At 43.6% G+C, this 17,239-nt stretch overlaps 1 protein-coding gene across 2 annotated transcripts in view; it reads right to left on the bottom strand.

The window, feature by feature from the left end:
• The window catches only part of CALU (calumenin), a 57,709-nt gene that overhangs the window by 29,829 nt on the left and 10,641 nt on the right, over window positions 1-17,239 (bottom strand). Inside the window, exons 3-4 of one of the 2 annotated variants that reach the window (XM_086918857.1) lie at window positions 5,265-5,458; window positions 3,535-3,701 (exon numbers count right to left, since the gene is read on the bottom strand). In XM_086918857.1, the coding sequence (XP_086774983.1) occupies window positions 3,535-3,701; window positions 5,265-5,458 (361 nt within the window). Of the gene's footprint in view, window positions 1-3,534; window positions 3,702-5,264; window positions 5,459-5,515; window positions 5,710-17,239 lie in introns of both variants that reach the window. The other variant, XM_086918858.1, reaches the window with a different exon arrangement.

Genomic DNA, 17,239 nt, shown 5'->3' with positions numbered 1-17,239 from the left:
TGACTGTCTGTGTTTGTTTAATTTCTCTGCCACCAAAAACGTCTTTCCCCTATTTTCTTTATGTCCTTACTTAACTTGAGCAGGTCTTCCTTTTGATTGATTGTTTATTGATATTGTATACATATGTTTCACTCATGTTTTTTTTTAAATCAAAGAAAAATTTTTTTTCGTGATAATGTTTTATAATTTCTGCATAGAGTAGTTTAACTCTATTTTTATTCAAGGTTCTGTCTATATATTTATGAATTGTTAAGGATTTTAATAAAATATTTTATATACTTTCATACAAAAAATGTTGCCATGTTTATGATTTAACCTCTAGTTGCTTGTGTCCAAGACTAGTATTTGGGTTTCAATAGCTATTGAACTGAGCCAAGGGATACTCTTGTTTACACCTCATAGAATACTTCAACGACCAACAACCAGACCCTCCAGGATTTCGCGATTTGCAAAAAAATCGCGAAATCGGCACTTTTGTAAAAAGGCCGCGCTTTTTACAAAAGTGGCCGCGAAATCTGGGCTATGTTAGGAGTCTCAGGGCAGAAATACAAATCACGTCCTTATCGAGGTCTTGGCTCCAGGAACCCGGGGTGGTTGTCTGCTCATGGAGCCTTTAACTTGCTGGTGTCTGCCGATGCTGAACCTGCAGCTCGGCCTTTTGGGGGGGGGGGGGGTCTGAACCTTTGATCAGTCGGCAGAGTGGAGCTGCAGGGCCTCCAGCAAGGGGTGAAAGAACAGGAAGGCCTAATTAACATTCAAATGGTCTGTGAAACGTTCGGCTGTGGCTGTGTGTGTGCCCGGGATCTGTCTCATCTGGGGCTGGCACACACGGGGGGCGGAGGGGGGGCAGTCGTGTATGACGCCCCGGATGGGACAGATCCCGGGCAAACACACACAGCCACACCCGAACGTTTCACAGACCATTTGAATGTTAATTAGGCCTTGCTGTTCTTTCACCCCTTGCTGGAGGCCCTGCGCCCATCCCCCACCTCCCTCCAACCCTCGCTGTCACCCCCCTTCCAGTATCTGAATACTGAACCTTTTCTAAAGAGAATGAAAGAAGGGAACAATCACAAGGTGAGGTGAGTACAGACATCAACAATGGAAGACCCTGGTGCAGGTAAGAGCAGTGCACTCCTTGCGTCGCGCTTGTCCCTCCACACGACTGGCACAGTATTGCTTGAGCCTCCGCTCTGGCATTCTATTTGTCTAGCAACAACCATTCAGGATAATATTCATTCAGATATCTAACCTCTCACTGTAGCTTGCAAGGCCTTCCTTGCATCAGTGGTGAAGCATGGTGGGCACGATCATACCACGGATTGATAGGCATCGCCTTTGCCTAGAAATTATGGTTTTGCCTAGAAATGATGCCCCCACCCCCCGGGGGGGATAGGGGGGGGGGGTGAATCCAATAGGTGTTGCGCACCTGGAGAGAGGCATGGCCCACCCCTGTACCAGCCCATGGTCCCGCCCAAAAAAGATAAAAACTGTATACTACTGGTGCGAATAAAGCTTCAGAGGATCAAGAGTTAGAAGGGGCTTACAGGGCTTACCTGTTGATTTAGCAAGATATCACCCTGTCCATTTTTTTTTACTGTACCGAGGCTGCACTGTATAGGGGAAATTGTCCAAAAAAGACAACATTTTAAAGCAATGTGTTTTCTTATGTCTTTTTGGACCCATTTCACAGGGGAACCAATGAAGTTAAAAAAGAGGGCAGGCGCAGTTTCTTGAACTCAGTTTTCAGCAGGTGAGGAAGAGTGAGCTAGAGACAGAACGAAGGGAGGGAGAGAGAGATAGAGGGGGAAAAATGTTTCCTTTTTAAAAGAAAAAATGGGGGCGCACTGGGGTCAAATTTTGTTTTGCTTTTAAAAAGAAACAAGCATTATTTGCCGCTAAAATGCCGGAAAATTTCAATTTTTGTGCCGCAAAATTCATGTTTTTGTGCCGCTAAATTTACTAATTTATGCCGCTATATCCTGGGGGTCTGCTCTTTGCAGCGTTTAACAGTGTCTCAACCCAAACGCATCCAAAGCCTACAAAACATTCGAATCCAAGGACACGCACTTCGATGGATCTACTGCTTACTGAGTGGAAGGACCCAGTGAGCTTGGCACTGTACACCAAGACACCTGCAATCTCATATGCGGAGTTGTGCCAGGGTCCTCTCGAGCCCAACGCTCTCCAAGTGTACAAGAACCCCTTTAGCCAGCATTATCCTCTCTCACAATGTCAACATACTCTCCTAAGCCAGTGACACGTCACTTCTTCTCTCCTTCAAGGAAAAGATGACTAATACCCAATCAAGTTCAATGCACCTATGACTGAAATCGCCTACTGGATGATGACCAACTGTCTAAAGCTGAGCACCGACAAGGCTGAAATTGTGATCTTTGGGAAGAGCACATCACTATGGGACTCCGCCTGGTAGTCAACAGATCCAGGACTGACACCCACACCAAAAACCTCACGATCATCAGGCAGCAAACTCGACATGACTGCACACATCAATGCATCACCGCCCCATGCTTCCAGAGCCTGAAGATGCTGAGGAAGATTTTCAAATGGCTCCCAATTAGCACCCAGAAAACAATCACACAAGGCCTGCTCACAAGCAAGTTTAACCATGAGAATACCCTTTATGCCGGAATGAACAAAAAAACATACCAGAAGGCTGCAGAACATTCAGAAATCGGTGGTCAGAATCACACTCAACCTCCAAAGCTGCACTTGCATCACACTACACCTGAAGGAGCTCCACTGGCTCCCTATTCACAAATGAGCACAATTTAACCTCCTCACCCACACTTTCAAGCCACCACATAACACTGCCCTAGAATACTTCAATAATCGAATGTGCTTTCACAAACCCTTTTAGACAACTCCACTTGTCTGAACTCCTACTTGCAAAAATTCCGCACTAACAGAAAACCAGATCTAGTGCTCCTTAAGCATGGAACAACCGGTCACCACACATAAGCCCCCTCCTCACTTGCTGAATTCCGCAAGAAGCTGAAGAACTGGGTTTTCGAGTAAACCTAGACTCACACCTGCTCAGCACCAGGATAGCCTCCCGGATGATAGTGCGCTCCACAAATCTGCATAACATAACACCTCACACATCCCATTTTCAAGCCCTAATGTAGTCAAAAGTGACGAATATGTATTACAATTTAGCAGTTTGAAATTAAGGTGCTCATTTCAATAATAATAAAAGAAACAATGCAAAACTGACTTTTCTTGATGGCATAAGCAGAATAAAGGTCTATGGTTGAAAAGGCATATAGTATGTACCCCCAGCTCACTGGTGGGCAGAGTATAATGTTTGTAGAATTTATTGCTCTTAAATGTAATGATGAAATAAGTGCCACATTGACAAAGGCACCATGTAGCAGTTGTAACTGCAGTTTGTGAACATATTTATCCACAGAGAAATTATTAAGCACCACCTGCTTGGATGGAATATCACTTAAGTTTTAGAGTTCTACCACAAGCTGAATAGAACACAGAGATGAGCATTAGGTGACCCACCAGTACAACAATGTCCTTCATGTAGTCATACTCCTCCGGATGCAAGAAGGCTGTAAATTCTTCCTTTGAGGCAATCCGATCGCCATCCCGGTCAGCCATTTTAAACCTTCGTTCATCCCGCACCATCATCTGCTTGTAGTTAAAACCGTCATCAGGGTCAGGATCATCTGAGCAGACAGTGGAAGAGTCTTGTATTACTAACATAATAATATTAAGCACTTGTTTGAGGACGGCTTAGTCTCCCCCGTGAACTTACGGCCTGGCATGTGCTGCAGATGTAGCCATTGCCTCCTGTGTATATGACCCAATTCTCTACAGGCGATGTCGCTCTCCCTATATTGTAAAAATCCTGAGATTCAAAGCTCAGTTTTGAAAATGTCCTCACAGACTTTAGAACTGTGGTACTATCAGCTCAACAGTGAGCTGCCCTATGTCTGCATGTCTTTTTTTCTCCCTGCCCGTGGCTTGTATTATGGTAAGCACAACAGGAGGCTTCCTCAGAAGCCTATGCAGCATGTTACTGTAAGCATTCATATTTTATCAGTTTAAATTTTTCACAGAGTTCCTTCAAACCGCCCCAAAGATCACCATTCTGCTTTTAAGGACTGTAAGCTCTGAAGGTCAGGTGGCTCACTCTAATCCAGTGTCTCTATGACTTGCTACAGAAGGGTCCACACAAAGCTTCCATTCCAAGAATTCAATGCAGTAAACTATGCATGCAAATTATGTTCACTCCATGCCTGCATGTACAGTGTTAATGTAGGTTCTGCAGAGAGATCCCTTATACAGTAAATTCTGCTGGAGTTTCCTATCACCAACTGTGCTAGCTTAACTGATTCGCTGTAAGCTTCACAGGGATTTTCTCCTTACACAGGGATTTTCGTCCCCTTCCACCTCTGTTTGCATGCCTTACTTCTGAAACCATTAATTTCAAGCAAATCAAGTGGGGTTTTCACATCTTCATTGTTGTAAGAACAGTTACTGCAGATAGGGGTCATAGCAGGCTGGAACAGAACATGCAGTCACTGTTCCTGTTACTAAAACTTATCTATTTTAGGATGGTTGCAAGTGTCAGGTACATGTGACTGGATCTTCGGTCTCACCTTTAGATCACAGACTCAAATGATGGTGAGTGGGTCACCGTTCTAATGTGTACTCTAAGAACCAGGTTTGTTTGAGCAGGAACACTGCTATAATCTTATCCGTTTAGACATTGTACTGTTTCCATATTATTGTTTCTTGATTGTTATTACTCTGTATACTCTTGTATGATTGATACCCTATTTTTGCAACTCACTGTCTACGGAATCTCATATTGATTTAAGAGTCTTGTTTATCCTACCTACTGTTTCTGTAAAGCGCTCTCATATCTGCAAAGATCTTGTTCGCGCTATATAAAACTTTAAATAAATAAATAAATTAAATTATTTGGTATCCAATGTGTCCATATGCTTTCCCTAAAGTGATTGTGCCACAATAAGCTTTCCTAAATTAAACTGCAAAACTATTTGAAACAGTTACTCTTTCATTTTTAAAATCTGCAGAACTTTAAAGTCCCCAGTCTAAAAAGGAATGGCAAAGTGATACAAAATTTAACATAAACACCCCCAGAAAAGCAGTAATTTTGTTGAAACCGGAGGGTTCAAGCCTCTGGTTTGCTCTCATTACTAGCAGATGTCTCATATAGCATTATGGCTTTTAAACATATAAATTCAGCACCATCCCCTTACCAAGGTAGGTGCCATAGGTCACGTTGCGGTACTCATCCCAAGAGATGAACCCGTCCTGGTCCATGTCAAATTCCTGCCACTGTCGCTCCACATTGTCATACACGTACTTCCGCTGAGTCTTCTTAATCCAAGCAGTCAGCTCCCCCTCGGTCACCAACCCATCTTTATCAGCATCTATCTTATCTACAATCATTCTACGAAGACAAAACAGGCAGGTTTCAAAGAGCCGGCCGCGAGAGAGGAGCACCTACCGAGAATGTAGCCGTATGTGGCGTTTCTATACTCCTCCCAGGAAACGAGGCCGTCCTCATTGAGGTCGTGCCCCTTCCACTGGCGCTCCACGTCCTCGTAAATCCAACGCTTTTGGGCGTATTTTATCCAGTCACGCAGCTCCTCCACGCTGACCAACCCATCCTTGTCTTCATCTATTTTACTTACAATCTTTCTGTGGGAAATGCAGAAAATCCAGCAAGAGATTAAAGTGGCAACGCGCTACATTGACCTGCAAGCAAAAGAATTCTAGTCTGTAGGCAGGAAGGCTGGTAAATGCTGCCCAAAAAGAAGTAAGCAGGACCAGAGGACGCTTGGTCAATAATGTGATGATACACATCAAAATAGCAGTCTTCAGGGACCCCTTACCATAAATCATGTCCACTACACATTAGCAAGATATTCAGGGCACACATTTCAGGACAATCGTAGCACTTTCAGGAGGTTCAGATTTAAGAACCGGTTCTCATAAATACTGGGAAAAAAGGGAAGGGATAAAGCCCATCAGAAAGTGGTTCTAAGAAGCCAATTTAAAGAATCCAAAACTAAATCTTTAAGAAATACAGCAGTCTTTTCGTTTCCCCTGCATTGTCAGTATTTATTAGAAAAAAGGAGGGGTTAAGATGGGAAGCCATGCTATTTTCCTTCATGGTCATAAGACCTGACATATAGTTGATGTAAAGAACAACTGCAAAGGTGTTGTGATCACTGCTGATGCCTTAGAACGCTTAGCGAGACTGTGGCACCACCAGGGAAGAATAACCCTATATTTTGGCAAGAATGGGAGAAGTGCACAATCATTACCGATTCAAACTGATGGGATATTTTACCAGCGACAAAAGGGAGTATAAAGGTACTGTCCCTTGCAGAAAATTACCAGCCCTTCAATTACTGGACCAGATGAATGTACTTGTGATCCTTCTCTGTGTGTATTTTATCTGAGCTCCAGCCAAAGACCATGTACTAATGGTTCTTTTCCCAGTTGAATAGTAATTGAAGAGGCAGGGCAGAGGGGTACTGGGGGGAGATAAATGTAATGGGCAATGATCCATGGGTTGGCCATGTGATATGTAGAAGTCCTACCTCCTGTGGGCCGGCGGTGTTAGGAGGTACAAAAGAGGCTGGAGTACTAACGTCTATTCACCCATTGGGTTAACATGGCTGATATCCTGTATCAGGAGCGAGGCTTTCTCTGTTTGGGAAGGGAGCATGTACCAGCACTCCTATCACAGACGCTCTGCTTGAACAGTTGCTTAGTTCACCTGTACAGAATTGAAAAATCCCACATACTTAAGTAAGCACTTCCATCACATATGTGGGAGTAGATTATTGGCAAAAATGGTCTCGCTCTTTGTTTTATTGTATTGTTTACTCAAATCATTGCTAACAATTTGAATACTTCCTCTTTTACCCCTCAGCCCTGTACAGGTGAAGCAATGGAAAACCAAAGCCCCAAACCGAAGACTAGTGCACATGCAAAAGCAAAGCAGCAAAAGCAAAGCAAGACTATCCCTGAGCCGCACCCGAACTTCAGCAATGTCACTCTGATGCTGGCGGCACAGCCCCTGCACTATGGTGCACATTATGCTCAAGACAGAGACGTATCACCACATTTCAATGAGATGTTCTCATGACTGAGCTGGGTAGGAAAAAGAAGAAGAACGTTTGGGGCACAGAGGGTACCACAAACGACAAAGCAAATAGGTCTGACATTGGCAAGTTGGTGGTATTGTTACTTTTATTTATATTGCAACCATGTCAGAAAATTAAATTAAAAAAAGAAGACAGAGAACTATCTACACATTTGCAGACATATATTTGCAATAAAAGTTTGAATTTGTTTTTTAAAACGCACTTTCAAATGCAATTTTAACAGAACGGTGCAAGTGCTTTCTAGGAGGTAGATGTCCTAAGAGAACGATTCTCATTTTTGTAAAGAAAGGATACTTTTGAAAACAGTTTAAACACAAGGAGGACTAGAAATAACAAAATTAAATAAAATGATATGGAATGAAAAGATAAAAGCATTAGCAGCGCAAAGCACTAGTCCAGAGTCTTGGCTCTGAAGTTCTCTACTTTTTAGGCGGATGCATACACATTAAAAACAGTCTTAAAACAGTCAATGGCTGAAGTGGGCGGACCCACTGCCCCATGTTGTAATCTGTGGCGGGAGGAAGAAATATGTGAATGACAATTTAACAGACAAATTTAGGAAGAGGACTGACCCAATGTATGTGCGATTGTGTATCTCATTTACTTAAGGAGAAATATTTTTATTGCATCATTAAAATCATTATATTTCGAGCTCTTAACAGACATAAAATCCTAGTAGCAAGTAGTGAAAAAAAAAAAAAAACATATAAGAGACATAGTAAGATTCGAATCAGTACACGTTGAGCACAAGGTAAACCGAATAATGGGGGCAGTTTGGATTTTGTTGCAGACAATTGACATACACTTTAAAAATGTTTCAATTAATTGAAGGTCTGAGTTGGATAACCATGCCCTTACCACTCACTGCATTTCTAAAGAAAACTGGTCTTAGTAGACACCTGGTTTCTGAGATCAGAGATTTACATTTACATATACACAGTATGTGTATTACAGACCCTATAGCCAGGCCACACAAATGACAGATAAGATTCATTTCCTCCTTTTATTTACCATTACGACAAATTTTAAGAGGAATCAGGAAAAAAACTTAAATATCGCATGCTTTTGATATAATGTGAAAGGGAGATTAAGGAATAATTGTCTTTCATTAAATCTATATGTGCTCCAACCATTTAGGAGTGTTTCATGAATCCAGCTGTTGATCCTCATTGAAGGAAAGATGTTTAGCTTGCTTCATTAGCATGCAGAATGGGGAAAACTTTCTTCCAAATCTGTTCACACATTCTTTTAGAGCAGAAACAAAGTGTGTACTCCAAGGATTCTTCCCCTTCAAAAGGTTTTTCCAGATAAGTTCCTTAACCCCATAATAGCGGAGCACACTTCCCAAAACGCAACATGTATACACCACATTTTTCCACTCAAAACTGACCTGATTATTTTGCAAAGTGGGTAGCTGTGGATTTTGGGCCCTAACTCAGCCGGCACCTAGGGAAACCTAGCAAATCTGCACAGTTATGAAAACTAAACTCATAGGGGAACCCAGGATGGGTATCGCCAGGTTGTTCTACCTAGAATCCCATGAACACCTCGAACTTAAACTAAAAAAACACATTCTCCTCACAGTTCTGTGATGAAAAGTTCTGGAATCTGCGGGGAGGCACAAAGTTCTTCCACCCAGCATTCCTCTAAGTCTTCTGATAAGAACACCAGAGGGGCCTTTACATACCTCCCAATGTTTGGCCATTGGCCGACACCTGCACTTGGGAGGTAGTGTGGGTGTCAGCAATTGGCCGACAAGTGCACTTCAAAGGTTAAGTATGTGAGCTGGAGCAACGCTCAGTTTTATGTAGCAGATCCAAAACCCTGCCTGCAGGACATGGGGTTGACTCCATAAACTGAACTCCAGGAGCACTTGTGCTTGTGGTAAAGAGGCTGGTTGCCAAAACAGCAATTGTGCCATAAATAAGGGAAAGAAGGATTTTACTATTACTGGAAAGGACGGAAATGGAAAGTGTATTGGACAGTCATTTGAAGGCTGAATTTAATGTAAGAGCTTTAGCTTTCAGAGTCTCTGGCTGGATAGCTGAACATCCTCCTGTTCGTCAAGCCACAACCCCAGATATTTGTGGCTTTTTGCTATCTCTAAATTGATACTGTCTAGCTGCCTTTGCCTTTTTTCCATTAGCCTTCTGTCAAAGATTACTGTTTTAGTTCAGTTTTGTTGATTGCTCTATTATTTTCATGGCAGTATCTGGGAAGAGAATTCAGGGCATTTTGGGATTCTCTTGGCATCTTGCTCAAAGACTGTATCGTCTGCATAAAAAGTAGTATAGGAGGATACGTATCTGCAGTTCTTATATCATAACCCACATCAAGGAATATATAAATTGAAAAGACGCTGCTCAAGTACACAACCATAGGAGCTCTGTCAGAGAAGGTCTCCGACACTGCAATTTCGGGGCTTAGTCTTACCCCTTCCCTCATTTGTGAATATAGTAATAAAACTGCACCCAAGAGAAGTGGAGAGATTCTCCATCTTGCCAATTTTCCATACAACCTCACTATCAATGCCATCAAAAGCAGTTGCCAGATTGATAAAGGCGGTATAGAGAAGGCGGTCTTTTGTGGCAACCATTTTTTTTTATAGTTAGAAAAAAAGATAGAAAAACCATTTTATAGTACTGGATGAGGCCTTTACTGTTAGTCCAGTGTCATGTGAAGAGTCTTGAAAAGCATTTACTCTCTAGGTCTGGTAGAGTTAGCAATCGGTAATTGGGTGGAGAACCTTTTTTATGTATTGAATCCATAGTAAAACAAGACTGACCCTCAGTAGCACTGTTTTGAAGACAATTTATACTTCAAAGTGTCAAAATCTCTGCCCATAATGTAGAATTAGACTTAAAAATTGCTTCAGGTAGGCTATTCGGTCTAGGGCCAGTATGGCTCTTAGAGACATCAAAGCATTCTGATCCTCTTTGTTTGTGGGTTTCAGATTGTCAGGCTATAATCCTGCTGGTGTGGCGAAGCTTCATCCTCCTCTTCTTAACAACAAGATGTCCGGGACATCGTCAGATTGTTTGCGCTGCTTTTCCTGTTGTCTCGCATGTCGGTCCCAAAGAGTCTTTTTGGACCGAAAAGATTTGTAGGCCTCACAGGTGTCTTCGCAATGCTTGGCAAAAGGCATAAGTTACAAATGGGATTTTGGTCGGTGTGAGGGTATTTGTATTGGCAATTAGGACTGAAACGGAACAGGGTGCGTTCCATTAGCACGTCATTCTCCCAGAATGGTGTGAAATTGCGATGTTTTGCCCGTAGGCAGAGGAAGCGAACCCAAGACCCACTTTGATCAACCTGCCCTGAAAAGGGCTGCACACTCATGGGGTAATATGGATGACCTCAAAATAGAAATAGATAGAAACTATGGATGGGATGGGACATGCAAAAGCATACATACGAAAGAGAGGGAAGCACACGTTCAGTGAGAGTACTAAAGATACAAAGGTTATGTACGCTGAGGATTTGCCAAATGGCATGTTATTTGCTATGAAACTTATAACGTCCACACTCTTTACTAGCTGTCCCTTTTAAAATGAGAAAGAAGCCCATGAACAACACTTAACTTTGAGTTTGCACCTGGCAGCATTAGAGGGCAAAATTAATCTTGAAACATCATACTGTTCTGCAATGGACTGGTATGCGAAAGGAGCGGACCCCATTTGCAGTACAAGAGGCTGCCCTCCTAAACATCGTAAAATCTGGAGGAAATGGTGGAACTATTATGGTTTAGTGTGATGGATATAATGAATTATGATGTAGGTCTATGGGATGATTTTTACTGTCGTGATTCCACTGTGTGAGGAAATGGCTTTTGCAGGTTCACCCCCACTTTTTGACCATTAGGCAGACACTCCAGCATTTCGTGATTATGCGATTCACAAAATAATCATGCAATCAGATGAAGAGCGCGATATTTAAATTTCTATCTGCAAAAAAAGGTCTCGCGGCAGACTGGCCCATTATAATTATCAGCATGCACACACTGATTCACTGGTTAGAGGCGGCAGACCCGAGAGCAGAGGGCGGCCCGGGACCAGGGTTCAATTCCCGGCGCGGCAGGTTTCTGGACCAGGGTCAGCGGACTCGATAATTCTCTCGCCTCGGTGCCCACTCTGATCAGCGATCACACTCGGCAACTCTGGGCATTAGCTTGCCTCATCTTCACTAACGACCCCACCAGACCGCTGGGGATGCCTGGTCTCACCCTGGAGATACCCATAAAGGGACCATCTCTCAGGGAAGCCAGGAAGGGTTTCGCAGCGGTCGAAGCGCCTTGGGACCCTCCGGGTAAGTAGTGCGCTATATAAATGCCTATACATTTACATTTACGTACAGCTGTCGGTCAGGAAATACAGCGAGGTTTAGGGAATAGAAATAGGCTACACCGGACTTGGTCACACACAAGCAGGGCTTCTGCAAGCAGACAGGTCCGGTATGTAATGCGCTGTAGCTCCAGTCCTAATGTCAAAGGAATTCGACATTGCCAGGGTAGACAGGGGCACTCACGGATACGGGTGATGTCTTGCCTTGTTTTGTGCCGGGAGAGTGATCTACCCCTATGACCCTGCACACAGGAAGGAGATTGATTAAATCAGCAGGCTGGCAGACACAGAGGCACTGTTTTTAATCTTGCTGGGCTCGCCCTAATAATCACGTCTTTTTGGGTCCGACTGTCCCCATGGCAGCCAAGCCCCTCTCGGTCTACGTTCAGGAGTCCTAATGGTGAGCTTGACCCCCCACCTCTTCAGCCCCACAGGTGCCTTTTGCTTTGGGGCTCGGGTGCAGTGTGAGCTTCAAGTAAGCCATGTCCATCAACGATGCAGCCGGCCTTCTGACTCCTAAGCTCTGCAAGAGAGCAGCAGAAGCCTGACACCCCAGGAAGAGTGCAGAACAAAATCTTGAAACAGCAGAGGAAGCCGGTCGCAGAGAGCGGGCAGCAGCAATTTATGGCAGCATGGTCGACATCCTCCTGAGAACCGCACAGATGATGACAGCTGGCTGCAGCAGACACATTTGAAAGACTGCCCGTCTTGAGTGTAGAGAGTAGTTTGGCTTCTAAAGCTTCTTGTTTAAAACATCATTCAGTGCAGCGATTCCCACAAGAATGTGGCCCCTCACTTTACATCTTTGGCCACTCTTTTTTTGTGCTCTGTTTCCTTTGGCCGTCACTTAATTTATTCATAGTGACAGTAATTTTTGTTAAATATTTTAGTTATGCCAGATTGAAACATGGCAAGTTCTGTCCCCATTGCCCTTCGGGGCGTATGGAAGATACCAGTACTTCGTGGAGGGGATATTTTCCTGTACTCTCACTTCTATAAGAATTTTGTTTACAAAGTCAATTAATTCTACAACATCTCTGAAGAAAGCTTTCTATTGCTAGAGATGTCTATGTTGTTTTTGAACAATTCATCAGCTTTCGAAACTTTTCTGAACCTTTCTAAAATAAAAGCACTGCAACAATCATGCACACTTTACAATTAATTCTCAAATTTTGCAACCCAAATTTCAAAGCCAAATTTACTCGACAAAATCTGTGCTTATCCAGTACAAATGCTCCTTTTCAGATAATAAAAAATAATCCTGTTATTTTAAATACTTTTGCTCTTTTAAAGGTTGTAAAATGACAATACCTGCACCAGATGTAATGGTATTAAATTCCTCAACCTTGAAAGTACAAAACGCCGAGTTAACACTGATATAGTAAGAATATGTGACCTACAGGTTATCTAGATGTCAGCAGCGAGCGTTTAGCGCGTTGATGCAAAGCATTCACACGACCCATCCATGACACACTCCTTTCACTTTTTATTCTTTGCTATGTTGGTTAAAATAATTCCACACAATAATTTTAAATGGAATTCTCAAAAGTTGCACACAAATAGTTGCAAAAATATGCAGCATTCTATGAAGAGTAATTGCAATTGTCAATCATACATTGTGCCAACAAAGGAAGTATGCACAGATGACAGATAAAGGTATATGGGGTGCCTATTGCCATTATCCTGCTTAAATCCATAATCTGAATGTTTCAAAAAGGATCCGGTAATCTGCATGCGAGTATTCTTACCATTCTACAGCTACTACATTATGACATAATAGCTGTTGATGAAACTATCTATTCACGTTCGATGACCGCTTTTAAACAACGAGGGCCCTAAATCTGGTAAGGAGAAAAGTAATTTTCTGGCAATACCATGAGCGAAGATAAACACTCTCTGCCACTTTCAACATGCCTGTTTCAAAGTAGAATACTCTGCTAAATACAGTTTCCATGGATTTAAGACTGAAAAGGAATGATTACAAGTAAAATAAAGTGCTGCAATAATGCAGCAACATTTACATTTTTGTGCTGCAAAGTTTCCATTTTTGTGCTGGGGTCTAATTAGGCACTGATGTAATGACTCTAGTGCCTGCTGATCAGGCCTTAGTGCATGTGCTCTGACTCTTAAATGTGTATGCTTAATTGGTTTATACCCAACTAGCACAAGGTAACTTATTTAGGGCCCTTGTATTTTGTACCAGGGCCAATTGTAGTTTTCCCCTATGTTAGCGTGACTGCACAACACAGGAGGCGTTAGATTTGCACACATTACAACATAATCATGTTTCCTTTTGTGCTACATTATATTTTCACACAGAACTTGCAGTTGTTTTCTTGTTCTGTTCTTTCCTGGGATTTAGTTTGAACAGCAGACAAGGTCAAACAACAATGTCCCTTGTTATGATGTGCTGGTCAGGCACTCACACCGACAACACAGAAATGCAGATGTTGTGTATGAACACATGTACCTTGTTAAAGAGGTACGCACAGTAATGTAACACACAGAGAGAGATCGATTTTTCCTGAGAGACGATCACAGCTGCATCGGAGATGTAATACATTCATCTGTGTATGCTACTAAACCTAGAGCTCTTTGCTGTATAATCAGTTTTGCTCCAGTAGAAGGGGAGGGGGTTAGGGTATTCAGTCTTAATATAACAGGGTTTTTATAATCTACGGTTTATTGACAATGCTAACGGTATTTTTGCTAGGGAGTTGTTTTCTTATTGTGGCACGAATACTGCATTTCAGAGCACAATAGTTTAAATAAACATTTCAAACTTCCTGCGTGTCTCTTTCGTATCTTATGGAGTACCATTGTGTGCGCAAAAGGGAGTGCCCCGTCACCACGATTCCTGAGAGGGTCAGTAGTATTGTGGTCTGGGGTGTCAAGTCACTTGTTCCTTTGGTTATGAGTAGGAGGGAAAATGAGACACTAAAGCTAGTCAGACTCGAGCTCATGGCACTGAGGTGGTATGGAGACCTATTCCCTACCTGCTTATGTTCTATGGTCCCAAGCATAGTTCTGTTCCTGAGCAGAATCCCTGCAACGAGGGCTTGTAATTCAAAGAGTGACTCATGGCCTGTAGCACTGGTTGTGCCACCACGAGTGTAAGAAGGTAAAACATGACACACAGACTGCTACTGCAGGCTGGCAGAGCAGTTTTAAACTTCTAACTCTACTGTGCCATTTAAATTAATGGAAAAGCCCAAAACTTCCCTTTTAGTACATATAAGTTACCCTTAAGGCAGGCCTAACGAGACCTAAGGCAGAGTGTTGTATACTAAAATGTAGGAGGTGTTTTTACATGTCCAGACAGTAAAAACATCACACTGTCATTTTTTTTTCTAAAGAAAGGCTAGCAGCCCCTTTGGCGAGTACAGGTTACAGACTGACAAACTCAGCTGCGCAAACTCCTGAACGGGACTACTATAGTTACTTCAAAGTATCAGAAGAACTGTTACACTCAGACTCACAAGTCTAATTTAATGCAACTTTTTTCACAAAATGTCAATTTAAAAATTTACTACTTTGCTGCCCAACGTTTTCTAGTGACTCTTTACGGTTGCACACAAGCTGATGTCCTCAAGATAGTCTTCTGTCCTCCTGGGGAATGATGTGAACGACTCTCTGGAAAGAAAAAATGTGTAGGAAACTAGCTCTGTATATACTATACCAAAGTAAGGTATAGTGTGCACAGAGTCCAATGAACCCCGACAGGTATAGCAGAGGCTAAAGTAGATAATACCTTACTCTCTTTTGTGGAAGTGTGGTTGAGCAGTCAGGCTTAGCAGAGGGTAAAGGTAAGCATTTGTTGTACACACTCAGGCAAGAAATGATGTCACACACTCAAAGACTGAATCAAGACCAACTGCCTGTGTGAAAAGTTGTTACTTTATTATTTTTTATTTCTAGAACCAAGACTTACTTAGTAGCAGGTAAGTAATACTTTCAATACAATTGTATTTTGCAAGATACAGTGTGCACTGTTTTTTTGTAGAAGCATATAAATCACTTTGCAGTCAAAGAAATAGGTTGCAAGTACTTTAGAAACGGTTTTGTTAACAGAGTTTTAGGGGGTAGAACCATGGTTCAGGTCCGCACTCGAGGTGCACCATCAGCGGCACTAGGGTGGCCAGGTGCAGGGTGCCAATGTTAGCCAATGGGGCTAGGCAGAACCTCGGTTGGGGGCTGCTCACGAGCAGGCCACTCTGTCTTGGGGAGCAAGCTCCAGGGTTTAAGATTAAGACAAAGGGGGTTCCAGGTCAGCATCAAGTCCACATCACCAGCAGGCGGTTGGAGGGTGCTTAGGAGGCGTCGGGAGCCCAATGTTTTCCTATGGAGGTTGCAGGTCGAGGAAAAGGACTGCAGGCTGGGGCCAGAATACTGGACGAAGGGAACCAACGACTGGGGGATGAAGTTGAAGAGTTGCTGGACACCATAGGTTGGGTACCTCCCGACTCAGGGGCTGCGGGTGCAGGGTTGTCTTTTCAGGTCGGGTTCTTCTCACAGATTTCGGTCCCGAGGACTCTTCAAGATGAGGATGTAGGCGTCGAGGAGAGGGAAAGAGGAAATCGCCCAACGCTGGATCCCAGGTCAGAATCGCCGGGGGGACCTCGCTGGGGTGTTGGGCCACTCAGACTTGGGCATCAAGTGCAGAGTGGTGAGTCTTACGGTTCCAGCTGAATTGTGGAGTCCTGGTTTGGGTTGCTGTTGGACAAATCCAGTCTCCACAGGAGAACAGAGTCTTTTGGACAGGACAGGTGCCCGGGGTTTTTAGAGACTGCTGGGTGCAGGACATGGCAGGGGATCCGAAGCAGCAAACAGGCCGGTAGGGCTGGTCCCAAAGCAGTTTTCATTGTTCTCTTCTTCTGCAGCACAGTTCTTCAGTCCTTCTTCTTGTCGAGTCTAGCTTCTGGGTTCAGGGCTGCCCCCTAAACACTGTATTTAGGGGTCTCAAGGTAGTAGCCAATGGGCTACTGTCCTACTACACCCTTAGGCTGCTCACCCCATCTGGGCGGTTGGGCACCATCTCTATACCCGATTGAAAGGTGCCAGCCATCTACAAGATGGCGGGCACTGAATAATGGGCTTCACCTTGCCTACCCTGCATGAGCGGTTGGGTCGGCAGAGGTGGGCACATCTTCAGGGTTGGTCTACTTTTTTTCTGCCTGGCCTCCTGCCCAAAAGGGGGTGGGAAGGGGGCCTGTTCTGACAGTAGGAGAGGCTGGGGATAGCTTTGCAAAGGTAGCAAGGGCTTTGAAGCGCCCCTGCTGAATATGGCTCTGCCTGACCTGGGGAGGTGTGAACACCTACGCCCAGGAAAGGCTTTATTTCTGGGCCCAGTGAGCGAAGGCTCCCACCCCAGGGGGTCAAGATACTTGTCTCGTGGTGGGAAGCTGGTGGTCACTAGTCAGAAACCCACCAGAGGCTGGTTTGGTTCAGGGGTCTCCCCCCTAAAAGAAACCCCTGAGTGTGGGGAATAATAAATCTGACACTGGGATCAGTGCAGGTTTATTATTCTGATATATTTGATATCAAACATCCCCGGATTCAGTAAAGCCATCATGTCAAGTCAAGTCAAAATTTATATAGCGCACTACATACCCAGAGGGTCTCAAGGCGCTTGAGGAAGGGGGGGGTTATTTATCGAATATCCAGGTTTTAAGCTGTTTTCTGAAGGCTAAGTGGTTTTGAGTAAGGCGGAGG

Source organism: Lissotriton vulgaris, chromosome 1_1, assembly GCF_964263255.1.
Source record: "Lissotriton vulgaris chromosome 1_1, aLisVul1.2, whole genome shotgun sequence".
Lineage (NCBI taxonomy): Eukaryota > Metazoa > Chordata > Amphibia > Caudata > Salamandridae > Lissotriton > Lissotriton vulgaris.
The sequence above is the reverse complement of the archived record's forward strand: the minus strand, read 5'-3'. Positions and strand labels throughout refer to the sequence as shown.